This window comes from Drosophila eugracilis, unplaced genomic scaffold (assembly GCF_018153835.1).
Source record: "Drosophila eugracilis isolate 14026-0451.02 unplaced genomic scaffold, ASM1815383v1 contig_1765, whole genome shotgun sequence".
Lineage (NCBI taxonomy): Eukaryota > Metazoa > Arthropoda > Insecta > Diptera > Drosophilidae > Drosophila > Drosophila eugracilis.
This window is the reverse complement of record NW_024572605.1, coordinates 1,906,944-1,928,042: the sequence shown is the minus strand read 5'-3', so window position 1 is coordinate 1,928,042 and position 21,099 is coordinate 1,906,944. Positions and strand designations below refer to the sequence as shown.

Here is a 21,099-nt window from a genome sequence, read left to right as displayed (position 1 = left end):
TTTGGTTATTGGCTTGTAACGAATTGTGGAACAACAGAACATCATAACATTATCGGAAAGATTTTCGGTGGTCAAGATGCAGACAGTTTCTCAAAACCATGGCTCGTAATGTAAGTGACAAAGTTGATTCTTTCACAGGTCCTCTAGAGTACTTCCTTGCGGATAAGTGCGATTGGGCGAATACGACACACTGTACCACAAAAAAGACTGCAACCCGTCGGATAAATTGATACCGAATTGGTCTCTTAAAAAAGTGTCTTTAAATATATCGAGAATGTTTCAAATTAATCACTACTTTTTAATAATTTTCCAAATAATTACAGATTGTAGAAGCTTTTCGGGATTTGTCGTTTTTGTTGCTATCGGTGGTAGTGGGAATGGTACATATGTTCCGTTTTAGCATCGGTTTCCTTACTATTGTGAATGGGTGCCAAGCTCTAGCGCGAACGTATTTTTAAACGTATCGCCTACAGTCACTCTGCAAAAAACTTCGAAAAAAGTGAGTAAAGTTCAGCCGCGCCGCATTATTCCGGCATTAAATTGTATATGTATAGCAGGTATTCTGTGTCAATGCATATATTTTATGCAAACAATAAACAAAGAATCATCTAAAAATAACTGCCTTTATTGCGTCGTGGCTGTTTTAAAAAGTTGAACGAACTCGTTTTTAAAGTTGACCAATTTACAGTTACTTAATTCTGTGTCTTGTCTGTGATTTTTACATAAATTTTATTTCTTCTGCCTTGCAGTTTATATATCTAAGAAACAAGCAGAATGTTCGTTGTACGTCGTAGCGCATCCCGTCTGTACCCCGCTGGAGTCCAGTAAGTTTTCAGTTGTATTTCACTCACATGTATATCTAACCTGTTAATTGGCTTACAAAAATAAACGGTTTACCCAATTTCCATCCTTCACACATTAAGTGTTATGTATGCCTCGCACTTACATTTTCCTCAACGCCCGATAAGATAAACAATTTCGATCCCATCGAAATCGCTTTCACTTTGCGCGCGTGTGTGTGTGCATTCTATGCTGACTTCACTCCATTGTTGCGTAACTCACAAAACCGAAACCAGAAGATTCTTCAAGTTCCGCTTCTCCCCTCCACAGGCTGGCCAAGATGAGCGGCAGCCAGGTCGGCGACCTTGGCAGTGGCGCTGGCAAGGGAGGCGGTGGTGGTGGCTCCATCCGCGAGGCCGGTGGCGCCTTCGGCAAGCTGGAGGCAGCCCGCGAGGAGGAGTACTTCTACAAGAAGGTAAGTAAACAAAATACAAAACCATTTCATCATAAGCTTTATTGAGCAATATTAATGTTAGTAGCACGGCCTTCCGCCGAGCAGCTCCTGAACACCGCACTTTTGTATGCGAAAGTTGATCTCCTTGAAATCCAGTCCCGCACCAAAAGCTTTCTGTAGTCGATTCGACAGCACCCAGAGCTCTTCTTTGCCCTCATGATTTCGCACGATCTTCAAGCCGCTAGAAAACTGTAGCCGTTGCTCATCCTCCACTAGCATTACCAGATTTTGATGGCTGTAGGAAGATCGGATGTTCCAGGCCAAAAGACTGGCTGGCTGGACAAGGCCGCAGATCAGGAAACCAGACTCACTCATGGCGGTACCTACGCACTGGCTTCCACGCTTCCCCAGCACTTGAAACTGGTCCAAAGCGGCGCTCACATCGTTCAGTCGCCAATTGCTGCCGTTGTTGATGACATCCAATGGGATGGCCATCTGCCAGTCGCTGGACAGCGAATGAAAATACATCATCCGGCGACCACCTAATCCGTGGGGCGTAAGAGTGGTGGATACTGTGCCATCCCATAACTGGAAGCTTTCGCCAGCTATGGTAAAAGTACCAAAGTCTGGATGGGGATAAGTGAACTTGTTCTCAATCCGCCATGACTGCTGGGCGGCTACATCGTACACCACAATACCATCCCCAATAGAGTCGGCCATGTACACAAATCCCACATCGCAATTATGTGGATCCAGCTCCACGGTAGGCGTGACAAAACGACTCACGCCTTCCTTGTACAATCTTTTCGGCATCTTGTACTGATGAACAACCTTTCCGCTCTCCAAGTCAATCGCGTACAGCTGGGGAGGACAGTGCTGGATAAAATCGATCTCCCCACTGTCCAGGATCCACATCCGTCCGCATTCATCTATCTGCGTCCGATAAACTGAAGTCAAGCCATTGCAATCAGCGCCGTGGGATTTGTGCCACTCGTAGCTGGGATAAGCTTGTAGTAGAGTTCCGTTCGGACGCATTTCGTTTGTGACATAGGCCAGGGAGTATGGAACACCTTTGGCAAACCGCGGAATGGTCACGAATATCGAGGGTGTGGCATCGCCATCTAAGAGAGATCAAGTTAAGCGAGCTTTTGTGGATAAGTTAGGAGCTCTTACGCTTATAGTAGACATCCACATCGATTGGTATAACACTGCCTGGATCATAAAGGCCCTCCCTCAGTGCTCGCTCTCTTTCCTGTGGCGATGGGAACTCGAGCTCTAGGTTATATGCTCCAAAAACACTTTCCAAGGCCTGGGTGGATGCTGCCAGCCACCAGCAACAGCAGGCTCCAAAGGCAATCCAAAACTGCATGCTGTAATCCTTTCACTTTCGCGGCGACTGCTCCACTTAAAGTCCAAACGGATACTGCGCATGCGCGGCGGGCAACAGGCCCATGTCTTTCTAATCCGGCAAGCCACTCAGCGGACTAAGCGGGTCAGCTTTTGTAACTGGTTTAATTGTACACACAAAACTCTGTGCGCTGAAATTCTGGTCGGGCGATGGCAGTTTGTTTACTGGTCTCCACCTCCAGAAACAAGTTGCTTGTGTTGGCTAATTATGCACGCCACCCATTTGGTACGTTCGGTCGGTTCATCGCCCCATTAAATGTTATCAATTATCCAGTCAATACAATTTAGTTCCCAATCCAGTTCCAAGCTCTTTTTCTCATTCCCAAAACGGTTAAGGTCAGTTGTCGGCGAGAAATCAAGTCCAATCTCAAGCTACCGATACTTCTAAAACTCTATGGGATTCATAAGTGGCTAGATTGCTGCTTAGTCCCGCGAATTGCTCAATCATCTAGCGATAACAAATGACCCTGAACCTTAGCATGAAATAATTTTTGGGCCGCAAAAGATTTGCTACATATTGGAGCATATACAGTGAAGCTTGATATAAAATAAAACCAAAACCTAAATCTTCGGATTACAAAATTTCCTTTTCCTTTAAAAAAGCTCATTTATACATTACAAGTAAATTAAGAATTTCATTATTCTTTGAAGAAGTTAAAAGTTGTTTGAGAGAACCTCAAAGCTTTAAATATCTATCTCGCAAGCTTATCGTTTTGTGTTTTCTTTTTTTGACTCGTTAGAGAAAGGCTTAAGAATGATTAAAGCAGAAATAAAATTTTAATCATCTGATTTACATAACTTACAATTCATGATAGGCTGCAATAAAATTCCTTGGTATTTCGTTGTTTTCTAACAACTCGCCCGCCAATTCTCCAGTAATCTTTACAACAACATAAATATTTACATAGATTAATTTAGTTGGATTTGGTAAATAACTAGTTAAACACCAAGCGATTCGTTAGGTCTTCGTCGCTATTGAACAAAACGCCTCCCTGAACATCATCCAACTTTCGACGCAGAATGCGGAAGTTAACCTCATTGGAGTTCAGTGTACCTGCGGCAATTTTCTGAAGGAATAACGAATATTACACATAATTCAAATTATTTAATCAATTCAATCTCACCTGAAAACGATTGGAGAGCAACCATAGCTCTTCCTGTCCGGCGGAGTTGCGTACCACCTTCATACCGCTGACAAACTCAAGCTCATCGGACTTGGCCGGCAGATTGCCAAAACTTCGCGAATTATAAGGTGTGTTTACGTTCCATACGAATAGTTTGATAGGATTGAATGTTACGCAGTATACGTTATTCCTGCTATCGATGGCGGATGCGGCGCACTCACTCCTCCGTCTGCCCAGTAAGATGAACTGCTCCGGCAGGGCCTCTGGCCCATTTGCCCAGTTCTCCTGTCTATTTAGAGCACTTAATGGCACGGAATACTCACTAGCACTAGCCAATGGATGGAAATACAGATTTCGCTTATTATTGTTCAACGCAAACATGCCATCCATCAGATAAAAGCTCTCGCCGGCAATGGTGTGCTTGCCGTAATCCGGATCGGGGTACATGAAACGGTTTTCTACCCGCCAGGATGTCTGCGCGTGGTGGTCGTAAACCACTAAGCCATGATAGCTCACATCGGCAACATAGATCATGGTGCGACTGCAAGTTCCCCTCGGCGGAGGATCCTGCACCAGAACATTTGGAGTTATAAACAAAGAAGCGCTCGGAATGTAAGTACTGTTCGGAAAACGATAGCGATGCAGCAGGCGATCGGTGCTCAGGTCAAACTGCAGCAATTGTGGCGGACAATACTGGGTGCTGCCAATGATTCCCGAATCAATGACCCACAATTGATTGCACTCTGTGACCTGGAAGGAAAATGTCCCGATATTAACTTAATTAAGACATGAAGAAATTCAACTTACAGCTACTCGGAAGGCGGAGGTTATTAAGTCGCAGTTCTCGCCGTTGCCATTGTGCCAGGAGTAGCTGGGATATGGCTGCAGAAGAGGGCCATTCCTACCCTGCGTCGAGGAAACGGTGGCCAATGTATAGGGAATTCCAGTCGCAAAACGTGGAATGGTTGTGAACAACCTGATCATACCATTGGGCAAATAATGGGCCTGCACATCGATGGGAGTACCATTCTCGGGCACTAGATTACCCGCCGTCTGGGCATTCTCACGATCCTGAGCAGTGGGGAAACCATACTCCAACTGGCGCCACTGAGTCAGTGTTTCAACAGAACGGATTGGCCGCGATCCTCCAATTCCAGCGCTATAACCCTTCGACAGAGTTAACGAGAACACAATCAACAATATCCGAAAAGCTACCATTCCGCAGCAGAGTCGCATGGTAAATGTTCTGGTCGAACTAAGGGCAGCTTCTTATCAACTAATTTCTGAGTGAGGCCTCTGATAGGTAGAAGAGAGGCGGTGGCGTAGGTTGAAGAGAGAGGCTTTGTTTTCTTGTCGACAGCCAATTAAGAGTGTAAACTCTATTGATATTTGGTCAGATGCGGCCTCAAATACGCAAAAATTTAATACGTGACCCCGATCTCTGGGAACACTTTCTTCGTCGTTTCACATCGGAAGCCAACTATCAACTGAAAACAGACTTGTTTTGGGCGGCAGAAGATGAGCAGGCAGAACGGTTAGCAGTGCTGGTATTGATGCTGATTCAGGTTCATTGGCAGTCGGTTTTCCCCCGGTCTTTTTCGCTCACTTGCAGTCTTATGTTTCTTTTGGCCACTCGGGCGATATTTACATTTTCGTGGGCCTGTGTGACGAGTTCGTGCTAAAAATTTTTAACCAAATATTTGCTCTTGGAAGTCGACAAAGGTGGAATTGTTTACGCTCGGGAACGGCTTAGGCCAAAGCCTCTTATATGGCTGGCAGCTAATAATGACAGTCCATTATTGATGGGACGCTTCAAGGGTGGGCGGGCTTACCTAACCCGTAATTAGTTTTTTTTACGACTCGCTATCTTTAATTGTGTTCTACACTGGCTAATCGACATTTCTGTTTGATTTGTTTTGTTGCAGCAAAGGGAGCAGCTCGATCGCCTGAAGAACGACCAAATCCACCAGGCTGAGTTCCACCATCAGCAAATCAAGGAGCACGAGGAGGCCATCCAGCGCCACAAGGAGTTCCTCAACAACCTGCACAAGTGAGCGCTGATCCACCAGGAGAAAGTGACCACACAGATGTGTTAACTTGAGACATTTACTTAAATGCATTTCACTCGCTTTTGTATTTCCCCAAGTGCACTCCGAACACTACTACCAATAACTCAAAAAATGTTAAATGTATTTGAAAACCGCATCAATAAAACACCCATATTTTGAAGGCTTTAAAGTGAACATAAATCTGGAAGTTATTAAAACTCGGAAAATCATCTGTCTCACATGCCACAACAGGTTAATACTGTTACTTAAAAACGGAGATTCGTATTTATTCAGGAGTATTATGTATAGGAAATAATATGAAAATGTATGTGGGAAATTTCCACCAACTGTAAAATGTATTTCTTCGTTATTTAGTTATTAGTTATTCCTTAGCTAGAACTAGTTATCACGCTGGATGCATTATCGCCTGAAAATTAATTATTTCTTAAAAGTACCTTTCAGAGAAATACACTAGTGAAGAAAAACAATTTATGGCGAACTACATTTTCTCTATAGTTTTGTATACTTAACAACTACCTGTCTAACCCCACTTATATGAAATGAATACCCATAAGGACTAATATCTTAGACAATTTTTGAGGATAAAAAACCCCTGAAAAGGCCTATCAGTGATTTAATAAGATCAATAAAAAGGGGTACCGTTTATAGGGAAACTTTTGAAGCCCAGAATCATGAACAGGTTTTATTGTGTTTAACATAGCGCTTGTACACAAAATATATAAATGAACCAAGCACAAGCAACGGATACTTTAAATGCAAAATCTTTGGCTTATTAGCAAACTTGTTCAGGTTTCGTTCAGTATTAAGCGTATAAGCATTATAAATTTCATTCATTATAATGGAGATGCTAGAAATGTATACCTAAAGACTTTCTATAAATAAGAAAATATATACATATAACTGAAAGAGCGACTAACTGGTTTTTACAACAGAATTAATAAAATTTAAATTTAACGGATTTAGATTTTTTATGCAGGAGCGCCACCTGCCGGAACTGGCTTGTTTCTGGATGGTCGACTCTTCGGCAAATCGTGAACTGAATTTAAAATTATTGGATAGGATTTAAAACCTGAGCTATATAAACATTAAAAAACTTATACAAAATTATTATTAAAAGAAAATGCATTTGGTTTTGAAAAGCATTCGTCACTAGTAGATATTATGTTTATTATCGATAGCTCCTGACTATAACGACAGTGTGACCGTTTGGGAAACATCTGCAGACACGTATTTATTTAGATGTTTTTTAATTAAAAATTAAATTGTGCTTGAACCAGGTAGCGCAAGCAGTTATAAAATAGCGCAGCACGGGCTCGAAATGTTTGCCAACCTGAAAAACAAGTTGATTGAAGAGGTGAAGGCGTCGCCATCGAAATTCCAGCAATTTGCGAATGCTGCACAGGTATTTACAATGCGGTGGCGGGGTGGGAGGTGTCAAAGAAAAATGCAAATTAGGAAAACATACAAACACCGATAAGGCTTTACATATGTGTTTGTAAGACTGGGAAGGGCTCCGATATAGTGCATTTGTGACCCATTTCTGGGCAGAGAATTGAAGGGACCAGCTGTTAATGGGAATTTGACCATTTTTCTAGGCCGCCGTGAGCTCATCGTCGAGCACAACACCCAATTCGGACACCAACACCAGCAACAATGAAAACTTCTTCAGCATCACGGAGGAGGGTGAGTACTTCGTGAGTCACCTGGAATTCCCTATCTTAGATAGCTTTCTTCCAATCAGACACGCCTCAGAACTCGCCTTATCGCATCCAAAAACTGCCGGCCACAAGTGCATCTTCGCTTCGCGGACGCTCGACTCAGTCCCTGAATGGCGCCACTTCCAGGACCCGCAAGCTATCCAACTCGTCCATGGCCAGTGATGTGTCCTTCCGCCTGCCCACCTACGAAGCACCAGCTGTAAATATGTGAAAATCCCATTAAGATATTACTATTTTTATGTAATACTCTAGGTCTACCACTTGCAATCGGATCTGGATGAGACGAGCAGTGAGTTTGACGACTCCGCATCGACAGCTCGGCTGGATGTGATTACCAAGGACCAGCTGTACGATGCGTACAAGAAGTCCCTGGATCGCTATCACAAGTACCGATGTCGCTACACGGATCTAGCCAAAAAGTACAAGGAATTGGAGCGCGACAGTTCTAAGGCGAGGGTATCTATCTGTCTATCTTATCAATTGATAAGCTTGTGTAATTTATGTTTCCGATAAAATCGCTTTGCAGTCTGTGCTGGTGGAGACGCAAGACAAGGCTCTGCGTCGGATAAGCGAGCTCAGGGAACAGTGCACACTGGAGCAACAGGCCAAGGCTCATCTGGAGGAGGCACTGCGTGTAGAGATGGACGACATGAGTTGCAAAATGCAGGCGTATCAGACGAAGCTTCAGCTGCTGGGCGAGAATCCAGAGAATATTACGGCGGCTCTGGAGCGAAGTGGCCAGTTGCTGGACACAGAACAGCTTATCGACCTGGATGAGTCGGCCGGAAAGTCACCGCCGCCTGCAAATGGCGGTTCCGGTGATGGTGTTCCGGATCTTCAGCGATTACTTAAAGATCGGGAAGATCAACTTAAAAGTGTGACAGAAAAGTACGAAGCTCTCCGCAAGCAGGAGGAGGAGAATGTCCTGCTCCTAGCCCAAACTAAACAGGCTATTCACACGGAACTGGAGCACAAGGACACCGAGGTGCGCCAGCTTCAGGAGAAAATAAAGCATTTGGAAACTCAGCGAGAGTCCCACAGCAACGAAGCCAAGGAACAGTTTAAAAAGCTCCAGGCCGCAAAGCAGGAAGTAGATGCCAAATTAATGGCCTCAGAGCACATGCTGAACTCCCTGAAAGGAAATTATGCAGCCAAAGAGCAACAGGTGGCCGTCCTTGAAAAACAACTGGAAGTCATTAAAACTGACAGCGAACAAAAACTAAAAGATTTACAACAGCAAAACCAAGATCGTGAAAACCAAGCAAGCGATTCAAACGATCAACTAGAAAAACTTCAAGCGGACATAAAAGAGGTCGAAACAGAGCTTTTGACCAAGGACCAACTTTTAGAATCCCTCAGAAGCGAACACTCAACGAACGAGAAAAAGTTAAAGGATCTGGAAAAACAGCTGGCTAACCTAAAAAGGGAAAATGAAACTAACTTGGAAAAGCTGCGACAAAGCAAAGAAGCTAGCGAGTCGGAAACAAACAAAACCAATGATGAGCAAAGGAAGTTACAAGAAGCAAAGGAGACAGCTGATTCGAAATTGGTTGAATTGAATGAACTTTTGAGTTCCCTCAAGAACGACCACAAAGTTAAGGATGAGAAGTTGACGGAATTGACAGAAAAACTCGAGACTCTTACAAAGGAAAACCAAATGAATTTAGAAAAAGTACGACAGGCAAACGAGCATCGGGAGTCTCAAAGTTATAATTCTCAGGAAGAGATAAATAGACTACAAATAGCTAAGGATGAAACCGAAGCCAAACTTTTGTCCACGGAACTCAGTTTGAACGCCCTTCAGGCTGCACTCTCAGCTAAAGAAGAGCAAGCTTCATCCTTGGAACAAAGCCTGAATTCTTTAAAAACCGAGAGTGAGCACAGTTTGCAGGACCTGCGGTTTGCAAAATGATCAGTTGCTCGAAATAGTCCAGCGTCATCAACAAAACGACTGGGAGGCTCAGCTTGGTCGGGCCAGAGAAGAATTAATAGCTGTTCAATCGGAACGGGAGCAACATACTCTTGAACTTGAAAAAAGCCTGGAAATGGAGCGCGAAACGGTGGCCGCGTTAAGTTCTGAGAAATCCACAGTAGAGGAACAGCATAAGCTTAAACTCGAACAGCTACAGCGCGAAATCCAAATCCTCCAGGATCAACATGCTAACTCGGAGAGCGAAACTGTGGCTGCTCTGAAATCTCAATTAGAAACAGTTAGCCAGGATTTGGCCAGTAGTCGGGCGACACTTCTGTCCAAGGAAAAGGAACTTAAAGCCAGTAGTAACAAGTTGAATAAGTTAAAGAAGCAGCACGAGCAACATCAGGCAAAAACAAGCGAACAAAGCGCCCGTGTTGAAGCACTGCAAAGTGAATTAGCAGAGCGACTTAGCCACTCCCGCCAGGTGGAAAGCGAAAAGGATGAGTTGCAGACACGCGTCACTGGAATACTAGAGGAGATTGGCACAATGCAGACTCAAATGCAGCAGGTTCAAGACTCACACAGCGAACTGGAACGTGAAAAGCACAAGCTGGAATCCCGCATTGAGTCACTGCAGCAGGAGCAGGTTGACAGCAGTGCTCAAGATGAAATAACCTCTGCCAAGTTGGAAGAAATCCAGAGCGAAAATACTAAGTTAGCGGAACGGAATTGCCTTCTAGAGGAACAGGCAAATCATTTGGAATCCCAGCTACAAGCAAAACAGGACGAGATGAGCAAGGTTCAGGTGAAGATGCAACAGGTTCTGGACGAACACTCCAAACTGCAAAATGCCCAGGAACTTATGGATCACGACCACCGGACGTTGCAGGATAAATGCGATGCCTATGAAAAGGACAAGCTACTGACCAAGGATACGCTGGACTGTCTACAGGTGGCTAGTGAGGAACTGCAGCGCGTAAAGGCCAATTTGGATCGAGATTTGGAAGAACAGCAACAACAATTGTTGGAGCTAAGAGAGCGTCAGAGGGAACAGGAGCAGCAACTAAAAGATCAAGCCGAGCGATGCGCGGAATTAGAGGCCCAAAACACCGAGAGTGAGTCCCAACTGCAGGCCACTATCAGCAATCTTCGCGAACAGCTTGATTCTTACAAGCAGTCAGAACAGGGCATCCAGGAGAAGATTGAAGCTACCAGTTCGTCCTATGCCTCGCAGATTGCCACCTTGGAGGCTCGCTGGAGTGCTGCCAATTCCGATGTGGAACGCCTTCACGAAGCCAACGATGTACTGCAGCTGGAGATGGAACAGTTGAAGATCAAGCACAGCCAGGATCGCGAGGAAGTCAAAGAGTCTATAGCTCAGAAAAACCGACAAGTTGTAGAGCTGCAAGAAGCTATGGCCTTAAGAGACCGTCAGCTAAAGGACAAAGTAGATGCTTCCGAAAAGCTAGCCAAATTCGATGAAATCCTAATCGAGAATGAGTACTTGAATAAGCACACCAAACAATTGGAGAAAGAGCTTGCTGAAGGTGTGGAACTTAGGGAGAAACTAAAATCTTTGCAATGTGAGTTATATGTTCTCCAGGAAAAGGCCGAACAGCATGCCGTCCAAATGTGCGAAAAAGAAACCCAAAGTGCAGCAGCAACGGCGGAGGTGGGTGAACTGAAAAGAGCCATCGAGGAGCAGGCAGTCGAGTTAACGCGTCAAAAGGAGCATGCGAGCTTTGTCACCGAGCAGAGTGACGCTGTACAAAAAGATCTTCTGCAAGCGCAGCAGCAACTCCACGATAAGGAGAACGAACTATCGAAAAGCCAGGAAGAACAGATAAGTTTGCAGGCGACGGTAGAAACCCTAAATCAAGAGATAACTAGTCTCAAGGAGCAGTTATCCGCCTCATCCGACTCTGATAGTCTGCGCAGCCTTAACGAACGGCTGCAGCGAGAACTGGAAGACCTAAAGCATAAGAGCGATGGCACGGAGTCCAATATGCAGCAGGAGATTGAGGAGTTACAAGCAAACAACCAGCAGATGGCCGAGCGTATCAACGAACTGGAAACGCTGCGAGCGGGCATTCAGGCCCAGCAACTCCTCGCCAGCATGGCTCCTAAAAACGTTCAGGAGGCGGCTGCTGCTGGAGAGAAGGCTGAGCTGGAGGTGAAACTAAAGGATATTATGAACGAGGTACAGGATGTGACGAATCGTAACCTGTTCTTGGAGCAAAAATGTGAGAACTACCTGATACTCGAACAGTCCAACGAACGATTGAAGTTGCAGAATGCAAGACTTTCGCGGCAATTGGATGAAACACTCGTGAGTTTTCAGCAGCTATATGTCCTTTGATCCAATTGTTAATTGCTTATTGTAATCTATAAGGTATCCATGCAGCATAGCGAGGCTGTTCCAGCTAATACAGAGTTCGAATACTTGCGCAACATTATGTTCCAGGTAAGAAATCTAACTCAATTTTATAAAAGTTTACAATAATACCATCACTTTTAGTACCTGACTGGCAACACGAATAACGAGACTCTGGTCAAGGTGATATCGGCGGTTCTTAAATTCTCACCGCAGCAGGCCCAAGTTGCTTTGGAAAAAGAGCATCAGAGGCGATCGCTGGTAGGAACCCCTATACTAATGCCATGTCATTCACTAATTGCATCTTAACTATTTCAGCTGAACAAACTAATCTAGCATGAACTGATGGCTCTCTATGATGGAGACTGGAATTGGGAGCCCTGCCCAGCGTCGCTTCTAGACCGGAAATAAAGTTGAAATGATTGGCCCGAAATCACAAGTACCTTATACCTCACCTCCGGCACATGAGAAGGATGGTTCAGGCTGACTCAGCAGGCATTTCGAGTTGTAGAAGCAACTGATGTGTGTAATCCCTTATACTAGATCAATGTTATTGTACAGTCCACTAATTAACTATAGCTACTTCTATCCAAATTCATGCTAAGCACTTTTGTACATTTTGATTACGCTTCTTTTGTTTCCGGCATTTGTTGCTTGCTATCCATATCCCATCTCCCCACATAATCCCAATCTAACCCTAAGTGCAATTGATTTGTGTATTTTAGTTTTAAGTTGAAATTTGTAAAGATCCGCAGCGCAGTTGGCATTTAGTTTAATTCAAATTCTATACAATTACATATATAAATAAATAGTTGCAATTCATACAAGGAACCCTCTAAACTTTTGAAGATCTCCCAGCGGCCGCCACGTTTCGAAGATTTTTTCGCCGTTCCACAAAGCATCTTAACATGGCTCTCGTTAGCGGATCCAGCTGATAGTTTGGCCTGTACTCTTTTAGGACATCCAAAGTGTACTTGAAGCCGAATCTTTGTAGACGCAGACCGGCCTGCACTGCCGCCAGTTGAACTCCAGATCGTGGCACTGCCACGAGTAACCGCTTCAAGAACCCAATGAAAGCGGAGATATCAGTTTGTTTAGGCAGGGGTTTCAAAACCACAGAGATGCAGTGCAGCAGTAGCACAAGCCGGTCATCGTACGAATCGTTCTCGGCAGCAAGATCACAGGAGCTGATGGCAAGCGGCATCAGATGTTCCCCCAGCACTGTATCAAACACTTTAAGGTTTGCAGAGCGTCGGCAGAACAGTGCAAAGGCGTAACCCAGCTCCTCTAGACGACCAGCTTTCAGTTTTCCCACCAAGTTTTCTAACACCTGGTGTGAAGTTGGCTCAAAAGGCTGGAAGTGATATTCGAATCGCAACTTGGATAGCAGTAGTCGCTCAGGTCCCTCCGGATCATGCATGTCATACTGCCGGCTCATCAGCAGGTGCTTAATCACGGTGATCAAGGGATCCGAGTTGTCATATTCCCGCTGTTCGCGGTGTGGAAGCACCGTGGGAAATTGGCACAACAGCTCTAAAGCCAGAGGAGGCATATCCCGGTCGAAGTGATATAAAATTTTAGCCAGCAGTAACCTTGCGGGATTCACATATCCCACCGACATATTAGCTTGTAGGGACACTGCCTTCAAGTAGAGCTTGACGTACTTCAGCGCCAACTCAGCATTTGGCCGCTCTTTCACATTCCGAAACAGACGCTCCTCTAGCTCAGCCATAAATCTCTGAGAAAAGTTAAAATATTTCAAGGCAGTCATCAGACGTTCTACGGGATTTTCCTCTGTGCCAATTTTGCAGATCACTGTTACCATTGCATTGACGATCACGTTCTCATCTTTAGTCACTTTGTAGATCTCCAACGCTAAATCACTGCAGGTAGACTCAAGTTGAATGGTGTCCCGAAGATATTTACCTATAGAGGCGCAAAGCTGAGGCTGAGACTTTCCCAAAGATTTCCTTTTCATCTTGTTAAACTTTTTCACCCCTTTCTCCGCATTTATTACATGTTGAAGGATTGACTTGTATTGACCATCTTCATTGCTAGTAACAGCTTGCTCTAGGGGAATTTCAGTTGGTGGGTCAGTGAGCTCATCCATTGACGTTGGAACTGGAGATGCTGGTGACTCTTCGCTGATTGCATATGTGTGCTCAATTGCCTCTAGTTCAATATGTGTCTCTGATGCTTTTTCCCTTACTTCATGTGTAGGATTAAAATCAAGCTTTAAGTCATTATTAAAAGGCTCTGATTTAATGAATGCCTGTTTAAGTTGATTCCTAATTTGTTGCACAAGCGAAACCCCTTTTACTGGATTGCATTTCTCTTCGTCTAGCAATTGTCTAGCTCTCTGACGAGTAAAACGAACTTCCGGGGGGGAAGAGATTTTTACCTCATTTTGCGATCTTGGTTTCACAGGTATTTTTCGAGCTGAATGTTTTTCCTCTGGCTGCATTGTTGAGATTGCTTCGTCAATAACCAGACTACACTCGTCCTCGGATTCGTCACTCGAGCTTTGGGTGGCAATATATGTTGTTTGTTGTGCATTCTCCTTAGTCTGAACTTCAGGGCATGAGTTTTCGGTGAGTAAAGGTGGTTCTACTATGACTAAATCAGGCAGACTAGGTGACGCTATGGAGACTGTATTAACTTGGCAGTCATCCTCATGTTCATTTTTATCAGCCAGTTCTTTAAGAGATGGTTCCTTCGCAGTATTGGACTCTGAAACTTCTTCAATTGGTGCTGATTCGGATGTGTTTAGTTTATCAAACTGATTTTTTTGAACAATAAGCTCAAATTCGTTGTCTTGTAACTTGTTGACCACTTGCTCCTCCTCTCCGTCCGAATCTGATTCACTGCCGAACAATAAATCTTTTGTTCGCTGATTGGTATTTGTTTCGTCGCTATCATCAGAATCATCCTTTGATTCAGGAAACTGTGAATCTATATGATCTTCACTCGATTCGTACTCTATATCGGAATCGCTACCGAATAGGGACGTTACCAAGTCAGATCTTTCTGGTAAATCATCTGGTTTCTCGCTGAATGGTTTGATTCTTTCTTCAGCCAATACATTTTCTTTCATCGCATTCGTTTCGACATCACTGCTATACGAAGATGGATGCAATGGAATGGCTTCAATCGGAGAAAATTCTGCCCAACTCGTATAAGTTTGTGGGCATTTAAAAGTATTAACATCCGAATTTTGAGTTTTATTGGACAGCGATTTGTTATTTTTATTCTGTGAGTTGCAATTTTCTTCATTAGCAGTATCATCTTTTGAAGACGAAACGTTCTCTTTCTGAACTGCCGACAAACAATCTTTAACATTATTTCCTGGCAATGGTAACTCGGTGTTTTCTGCCAGGCTTTCGGAGTCTTTTGAAACCTCATCTCTCATGTTTTCATCATTGTCTTGCTTTTTCGAGACGGAAGTTAGTTGAAGCAGATAGAGTTCCTCCTCATCCAATTCCATTTCAAGGTTATCACAGTTGGCCATGTTAAAAGATTTTAAATTGCTTAAAAATTGGATTGCCGTTTCTGGCTTTTGTTCATGCTCCACTTCTGATTCAGTATTTTTTTCAAGACCTACTGGCTCCATCTCCAGACATTTTCGTTTGAGTATGTGCTTCGGTTCTGTACCAGCTTTACGTTTTTTGGATCTTCGCTTTGGTTCTCTGGGCTTGGAAGGCAGACGAATTGGTGTGACATCTCCCCCGTAGCTAATGTTGGGTGACTCAATGATGGGATTTGTTCCAACATCTATGCACTCTGTGCTGGTGGCGAAATCTAAAAAGAATGTGGACTGAGTTAATCCACGTACTAGTACGTTTTTTAAGGTTTTACCTCTCTTGCTGATGTTTTTGTCGGAGGTCAGCTCCGTCTGGCTCTGCGTGCCCTCATAGAGCTCGTACAGCCAGCTACTGAAATCCGCTTGGCTAACGCTTGGTGGCGTAGCCAGCGATGGATTTGAGCGCCTGTGCAACAGGCCGAGAACCATTTGGCCAAAGACTTGCCAGAGCTCCTCGAAGGCCTGTGGCGGAAGGCTAGTCAGGCAACTTTGGTTTTGAGGTAGAAAGTTGAACAGTTCCTTGGCTAGTTCCCTAGAAGTCCTGGTCTCTTCTTTAACACTATCCAGCATGGTTCGCGAGGGCGGGCGTGAGGCGGAAACTTTGATTTGGGCCGAAAGGTCAGATATAAAGTCAATCTCGCGGTGTATGTCACACAGCGTGGTGCAGGTGGCCACACTCGCTGTTGCGGGTATGTCCAACTCCGGTTGCGGATCGCTCAGCGGACTCATCGGTTCAATTAAAATATCCTCCCGCCACGAAAGCATTTCATCAAGTATTTGCCGCACATTTGGCAGGGGTTTGGGTTCAGGAAAGCAGGTGCCCACATCGTGTTGCTTAATAAAGGATGCTGTTGTGGTTCCTCGGGTGGTGGTGGTGTTTTTGTGCTGCGTGCCTTGGTCTCTGGTCTCTATTAGATTCTCCACTTGTACGGCCACAGAACAAAGTACCGGCGTGGCCTTAGTAGGTTCCTCGTCGGTTTGTGTGGATTGGTTGACTCCAGGCTGTTGACTTTTCCGTTTGTTCCGCGGATTAGGGCTCTTTGGCGTAGGCGGACTTATGTTCACCGCCTTGCAGTGATCCCTTAGCTTCTTCAAGATATTTTGATGCCTGCGCAAGAGTCCACAATCGTCACCCAATCGCTGTGCTAGCTGCATAAGTATCGATAGTACATCTTTGGCATCCACGGGCAATCCTTTGACATGCAGCTCCTCCTGCAGATTTTCGCAGTTTAGAGCCTGAGCGTCCAGTTCCTTTTCAAGATCTTCACATTTATCTTGTGCCTGCTTGCAGCGCTTTTCAAGTTCTATTCGCTGCTGCTTTTCTTTCTGGTACAAATCCGTCACCTCCTGAGCGGTACGTTGCAGGTCAATCAGCTGTTTATTCTGGGCCTTTAGCTGTTTTACTTGGCGGATCAGCTCATCGCTGTGGGATATTCTTTCAGCTAGCCGGCTTCGCTTGGATCCCACATTAATCCTTGTCAAGGGAACCTGCTTGTAAGGAACCACCAGGCTATCTTGGAATGGTGTGGGGGAGCCAAGGAGTTGATCAATATTAAAGTTTGATAACTCGTCCAAATCCATGGTCCCGCAGACTTGTTGTTGCTGGATTTCACGTGGTCGCGATTTCAAGAGCAACTGGCAAATTAAATGGCAGAATAACCAATACAAGATTTAATTTTCTTACACATTTCGCTATTCCTGTTGTAGCTGGATAATGTTCATTTGCGCCTCTACTTATTTAATACATAAAACAGAGAACTAAAACAATAATCCGCGTTTTTTCTGCAGCCGGTCACCAAAACATTTCCCTTAACGATAACCTAAAACCGAACTATCGATACCTATATGGTATATTTTCAGGGCTACGAAATTTTATTTCTATATACTATGTACTTAAGGCCTGTTCATAGCAGAGTCGTATTATGGGTTTCTGCAGATTTTTTCTATTAGCCTTTTGGTTTTTGATAAAGCTTTGTGTGAATCTCTACAGATAGGTTTACTCAAAATTAGTGAAGAAATTATGAGTTCAGGAACGAAAGCTAAATTATATTTAGACATTTTTGTGTGCATTGATGTCTATCTCCTATATAAAAGATCAACAATTCAAATTTGCTATTTAAATGTTACGTCTCCTATAAATACTAAAACTAATGCTACAGAAGATTTATTTTACATTGGTAGAGTTAGCTAATATTAGTTCAATATATAATGTAGGAATATTCTTTTGAATTTCACGGGTTCCCATGACTTGCACTCGCTTTCCTTTTAAGTCGCTTATATGTATAGCTGATAATATTTAGCTAATTGATATTCCCCTAAATGCCTTTAGGTAACAGAAAGGAAGTTTGTCTTTAATTTTTTTACCCGATTTACGTGTTCTTTACATATTAAGTTAAAATATATTGTTCTTATAGGATATTTTTTTTAATAAAAATCTAACTTAACCTTGTTTCAAATCATTTATTCGCCGATTTCACGTTAAATCCAACACAAACAGCTCTGAAATGTTGAAGCAACAATTATGACTAATTTACTGGCCCTTTAGTGGTGTTCGGCATGCTCCTTGGCCTGGGACTCAGCCCATGCCTTCTTGTTTTCGGGCGAGTTGGCTAAAAATGAACATAACAGATATTGAAAGCATATCAAATGCGATGATAGTTTTACATACCCAATTTGCTGATCTTGTAGAAAACGGGCACGCAGGCGACAGCCGCGATGAAGTAGTATCGCCAAATCCACTGATTCTTAATGTAGTGCTTGATGGGGAACTGGGCTATCTTCGCCGAGAAGGTGTATGGATAGCGCATGGGGCGCCCAACGGGTTTCTCAGCAGCAGCTTTGTCGGCCATGGTAGTCGTGGATTTCGGAGCTAAATTTAAGAGATTTCAATTGATGCAAAAATTATGTAATTTTCAGCAGCGGTAGGCGAACATACGAACCTCACAAATAAAAGACAGCTATCGGAATGCCAACTTATCTTTTCAAGGAATTACTAAAAATGACAGTGGGTATAAGGCGGACTGGCAACGCTAGCCATGTGTTTACAAGTGACTATCGAATCAGTTATCGATTAACCTGCAGCTGTAGACTTTTTGCCGTCGTGAGCAAAACTTTCAAGATATATCTAAAAATTAATAATAAAAACAGTAAGGTAAGTGCATATATACAGCCAAAGTGATGTACTATTTTAAACGAACTTCATGCTTACCAAGATTCAGCCTGAAGCTTAAAAACACTGCTAAGGAAGTCTGCACCCTTAACCTTTCACATCCTTTTTCCACTTAACTTGCCGAGTCTCTCTCTTTTCAAGCTTTCAAAATGGTTTTAACTAGCGAACAAGTGCCACAGGTAGCTAGCTTTACTCACTGGAGTGTAATTTCCATATTATTATTCCAAAAACTATAAATTTGGTTTTTACTTTTGCATGGCTCTTTATAAGATTTTGAATTGGATAATAATGCATACATACTTTATGCCCAAGTCTATATCTAATGTCATATTCTTAATCAACAGACTGACGCTCAGACTTTGAAGTCCAAGCAGAAGAAGCAAAGGCAACGCAATCGACCGCGCAACAAACGAAATCGCCTAGAAAATAGCCATCTAACGAATCCAGAGACATCAACCACCGATTCCGCCAGTGCAATGTCCGGAAAACAGGATGGAATGGCCTCAGAGAAGACACGAGACCAAATAATGGCTGAAAGGGAAGCGAAAAAGATGGCCAAACAGGCCAAGAAACAGAATAAGCCGGTGACACAGGCCACTTCGACTACCTCCGCTACTCCTGCCACCAAAATTATCACTGAGGTGGAGCACACGACCATAACCACGAAGCTGACAACCACCACCACAACAAAAGTCCAGGAGAAATCGGATTCAGTAGTTCCAAAGCCAGCTCAGTCAACATTGGTAAATGGCAAGGATGCGGAGGCTGGTGAAAAGACACGGGAGCAAATCAAGGCTGAACGTGAGGCAAAGAAGGCTGCCAAAAAAGCGGGTAAGGGCGGAGCAGCTAAAATTGAGGCCGCAACCCAACAGCTGGCTGATCTAAAAGTGGCAGAAAAAGCTTCAGAAACAGTTAATGCAGTACCTGTAGCTACAAACGCTGATCAGGAGAAGGTAAAAATCTGTAAATTATATTAACAAACGTGATGTACAGCTCTATTCCTGAACAGAAAAAACCAGCACTTAGCAAGGCAGAGCGACGGGCCATCCAGGAAGCTCAACGTGCAGCCAAGGCGCAAGGACAGGTAAAGAAATCCCAAGCAATTGGCAAGAGTGCTCCCCTTGGTCCTCCCAAGGAACCTAAGCGGGAAAGCGTCTCGCCAACCAAAACAGCCACAAGCAGCTCACCCACCAAATGTCCAGCGAGCACTCCAAATGGAGAGTGCCGGGTAAAGCTGTTCAATCATCTTGTGTGCGCCAAGGAATATAGCCAGTTCATCAATGATCCGCTCATCCATCCAAGCATAGCACGTTTGGGTGTTCAGTACGCCAAGCGTACAGTGGTCGGGTCCAATGCCCGATGCATTGCCTTCCTTCACGCGCTGCGTCAAGTGGTCCACGACTTTGAGACACCTGCCAAAAAAGAGTTTGGTCGCAGTTTAGACACTGTGGTGAAATACCACGTAGACCACCTGCACAAGTGCCGGCCACTGGCTGTTTCCGTGTCCAATGCATACAAACAATTCAAAAATCAACTTACTCAACTACCAGCGGATATTCCTGAAACGGAAGTGAGTCTATCAAAGAGGTTATAATTATCTACTCTTGTTACTAAAATCTTCTTTTTAACAGCTAAAAGAGCTTCTCAGCCACTTCATCGATACTTATATTGAAAATCAAATTGGAAAGGCCGCCCAAGCGATAAGTGGTTTCCTGCAAGAAAAAATCACTGATGGTGATGTGCTGCTAACCTTTGCCTGCTCTTCCCTCATCCAGTTCATCTGCGAAGAGGCTAAGCGGCGCCAGGTTGCCTTCCGGGTGATTGTCGTCGATTCCCGGCCCGGATGCGAAGGTCAGGAAATGCTGCGCCGACTGCACGCCCATGGAATCCCATGCACATATGTGCTGATCAACGCGGTGGGCTATGTAATGGCCGAAGCCACCAAGGTGTTGTTGGGGGCACACGCCTTGCTGGCCAACGGGTATGTGATGGCGCGAACGGGAACTGCCCAGGTGGCCCTGGTGGCCAATGCCCATAATGTACCCGTACTTGTTTGCTGCGAGACGCACAAATTCAGCGAACGCTTCCAGACAGACGCCATCGTCTACAATGAGCTGAGTGATCCCAATCAACTGGTGCGCGGGGACAAGTGCCAGCTCAACAATTGGTCTGCTAAGGGCAAGCTAATGCCCCTCAACCTTAGCTACGACATTACTCCGCCGGAACTGGTTAGTGCCGTGGTAACCGAAGTGGCTATCCTGCCCTGCACCAGTGTTCCGGTCATTCTGCGCATCAAGCCCGATATTGGCTACTAATCAGACTTCTTTGTTCTCTCAGTAGAAACTCGCAGTTGTTGAATAAATAATTTTTATTACACTTTGATCAAAACGATAAACAAGTTTTAATAGTTTTCATAATTTACGGGTGTTTTGCACATTTATGCTAGTGGAATATACTCAATAAGCCCAAGTGTCTGTACATCCTTAGTCCGGTAAATTCTTCGGTAATT

The 21,099-nt window shown here is 44.2% G+C and overlaps 7 protein-coding genes across 9 annotated transcripts; 3 read left to right on the top strand and 4 right to left on the bottom strand.

Moving 5' to 3' along the window:
• The first annotated feature begins 464 nt into the window (after positions 1–464).
• LOC108109045 (ATPase inhibitor A, mitochondrial) lies at positions 465–6,008 on the top strand. Of its 2 annotated transcripts, none has more exons than XM_017217344.2 (4): positions 465–499; positions 750–824; positions 1,111–1,255; positions 5,691–6,008. In XM_017217344.2, the coding sequence occupies exons 2-4, from the start codon at positions 775–777 to the stop codon at positions 5,817–5,819; spliced, it is 324 nt and encodes a 107-aa protein (XP_017072833.1). In that variant the 5' UTR covers positions 465–499; positions 750–774; the 3' UTR covers positions 5,820–6,008. The 2 variants fall into 2 exon arrangements, with proteins under 2 accessions (XP_017072833.1, XP_017072832.1); XM_017217343.2 differs by lacking the exon at positions 465–499 and adding an exon at positions 503–557.
• On the bottom strand, positions 1,280–3,290 carry LOC108109042 (protein yellow). Its single transcript, XM_017217339.2, has 2 exons — positions 2,408–3,290; positions 1,280–2,355 (listed from the first exon to the last, which is right to left on the bottom strand). The coding sequence occupies exons 1-2, from the start codon at positions 2,601–2,603 to the stop codon at positions 1,313–1,315; spliced, it is 1,239 nt and encodes a 412-aa protein (XP_017072828.1). The 5' UTR covers positions 2,604–3,290; the 3' UTR covers positions 1,280–1,312.
• On the bottom strand, positions 3,400–5,539 carry LOC108109040 (major royal jelly protein 1). Its single transcript, XM_017217338.2, has 3 exons — positions 4,573–5,539; positions 3,766–4,515; positions 3,400–3,708 (listed from the first exon to the last, which is right to left on the bottom strand). Exons 1-3 carry the CDS (start codon positions 4,999–5,001, stop codon positions 3,577–3,579), a joined length of 1,311 nt encoding a protein of 436 aa, XP_017072827.1. The 5' UTR covers positions 5,002–5,539; the 3' UTR covers positions 3,400–3,576.
• A 1,008-nt stretch (positions 6,009–7,016) lies between the features above and the next one.
• LOC108109038 (golgin subfamily A member 4) lies at positions 7,017–12,672 on the top strand. Its single transcript, XM_017217336.1, is given in 9 exon segments — positions 7,017–7,236; positions 7,430–7,517; positions 7,576–7,751; positions 7,805–8,008; positions 8,079–9,452; positions 9,454–11,796; positions 11,860–11,931; positions 11,986–12,102; positions 12,160–12,672. Coding segments are annotated over 9 exon segments (4,476 nt in total). The 5' UTR covers positions 7,017–7,152; the 3' UTR covers positions 12,178–12,672.
• LOC108109039 (little elongation complex subunit 1) lies at positions 12,598–17,242 on the bottom strand. Its single transcript, XM_017217337.1, has 3 exons — positions 17,106–17,242; positions 15,697–17,023; positions 12,598–15,639 (listed from the first exon to the last, which is right to left on the bottom strand). Exons 2-3 carry the CDS (start codon positions 17,000–17,002, stop codon positions 12,677–12,679), a joined length of 4,269 nt encoding a protein of 1,422 aa, XP_017072826.1. The 5' UTR covers positions 17,003–17,023; positions 17,106–17,242; the 3' UTR covers positions 12,598–12,676.
• A 624-nt stretch (positions 17,243–17,866) lies between these two features.
• Positions 17,867–18,447, bottom strand: LOC108109115. Its single transcript, XM_017217508.2, has 3 exons — positions 18,361–18,447; positions 18,090–18,290; positions 17,867–18,030 (listed from the first exon to the last, which is right to left on the bottom strand). Exons 2-3 carry the CDS (start codon positions 18,268–18,270, stop codon positions 17,963–17,965), a joined length of 249 nt encoding a protein of 82 aa, XP_017072997.1. The 5' UTR covers positions 18,271–18,290; positions 18,361–18,447; the 3' UTR covers positions 17,867–17,962.
• On the top strand, positions 18,405–20,988 carry LOC108109114 (translation initiation factor eIF-2B subunit delta). Of its 2 annotated transcripts, XM_017217507.2 has the most exons (5): positions 18,511–18,572; positions 18,732–18,769; positions 18,935–19,543; positions 19,600–20,160; positions 20,222–20,988. In XM_017217507.2, the coding sequence occupies exons 2-5, from the start codon at positions 18,740–18,742 to the stop codon at positions 20,903–20,905; spliced, it is 1,884 nt and encodes a 627-aa protein (XP_017072996.1). In that variant the 5' UTR covers positions 18,511–18,572; positions 18,732–18,739; the 3' UTR covers positions 20,906–20,988. The 2 variants fall into 2 exon arrangements, with proteins under 2 accessions (XP_017072995.1, XP_017072996.1); XM_017217506.2 differs by lacking the exon at positions 18,732–18,769 and having other exon boundaries at positions 18,405–18,572.
• The last annotated feature ends 111 nt before the right edge of the window (positions 20,989–21,099 follow it).

Coding starts and splice junctions, on each gene's coding strand:
- LOC108109045 (XM_017217344.2), top strand. CDS start 775: ATGTTCGTTGTACGTCGTAGCGCATCCCGTCTGTACCCCGCTGGAGTC. Junction 825..1,110: donor CTGTACCCCGCTGGAGTCCA/GTAAGTTTTCAG, acceptor TCCCCTCCACAG/GCTGGCCAAGATGAGCGGCA. Junction 1,256..5,690: donor AGGAGTACTTCTACAAGAAG/GTAAGTAAACAA, acceptor GTTTTGTTGCAG/CAAAGGGAGCAGCTCGATCG.
- LOC108109042 (XM_017217339.2), bottom strand. CDS start 2,603: ATGCAGTTTTGGATTGCCTTTGGAGCCTGCTGTTGCTGGTGGCTGGCA. Junction 2,356..2,407: donor TGTGGATGTCTACTATAAGC/GTAAGAGCTCCT, acceptor GATCTCTCTTAG/ATGGCGATGCCACACCCTCG.
- LOC108109040 (XM_017217338.2), bottom strand. CDS start 5,001: ATGCGACTCTGCTGCGGAATGGTAGCTTTTCGGATATTGTTGATTGTG. Junction 4,516..4,572: donor CCTCCGCCTTCCGAGTAGCT/GTAAGTTGAATT, acceptor TTTTCCTTCCAG/GTCACAGAGTGCAATCAATT. Junction 3,709..3,765: donor TGCTCTCCAATCGTTTTCAG/GTGAGATTGAAT, acceptor TTATTCCTTCAG/AAAATTGCCGCAGGTACACT.
- LOC108109115 (XM_017217508.2), bottom strand. CDS start 18,270: ATGGCCGACAAAGCTGCTGCTGAGAAACCCGTTGGGCGCCCCATGCGC. Junction 18,031..18,089: donor CTACAAGATCAGCAAATTGG/GTATGTAAAACT, acceptor GTTCATTTTTAG/CCAACTCGCCCGAAAACAAG.
- LOC108109039 (XM_017217337.1), bottom strand. CDS start 17,002: ATGGATTTGGACGAGTTATCAAACTTTAATATTGATCAACTCCTTGGC. Junction 15,640..15,696: donor CAAAAACATCAGCAAGAGAG/GTAAAACCTTAA, acceptor CATTCTTTTTAG/ATTTCGCCACCAGCACAGAG.
- LOC108109114 (XM_017217506.2), top strand. CDS start 18,420: ATGACAGTGGGTATAAGGCGGACTGGCAACGCTAGCCATGTGTTTACA. Junction 18,573..18,934: donor TTAATAATAAAAACAGTAAG/GTAAGTGCATAT, acceptor CTTAATCAACAG/ACTGACGCTCAGACTTTGAA. Junction 19,544..19,599: donor CAAACGCTGATCAGGAGAAG/GTAAAAATCTGT, acceptor ATTCCTGAACAG/AAAAAACCAGCACTTAGCAA.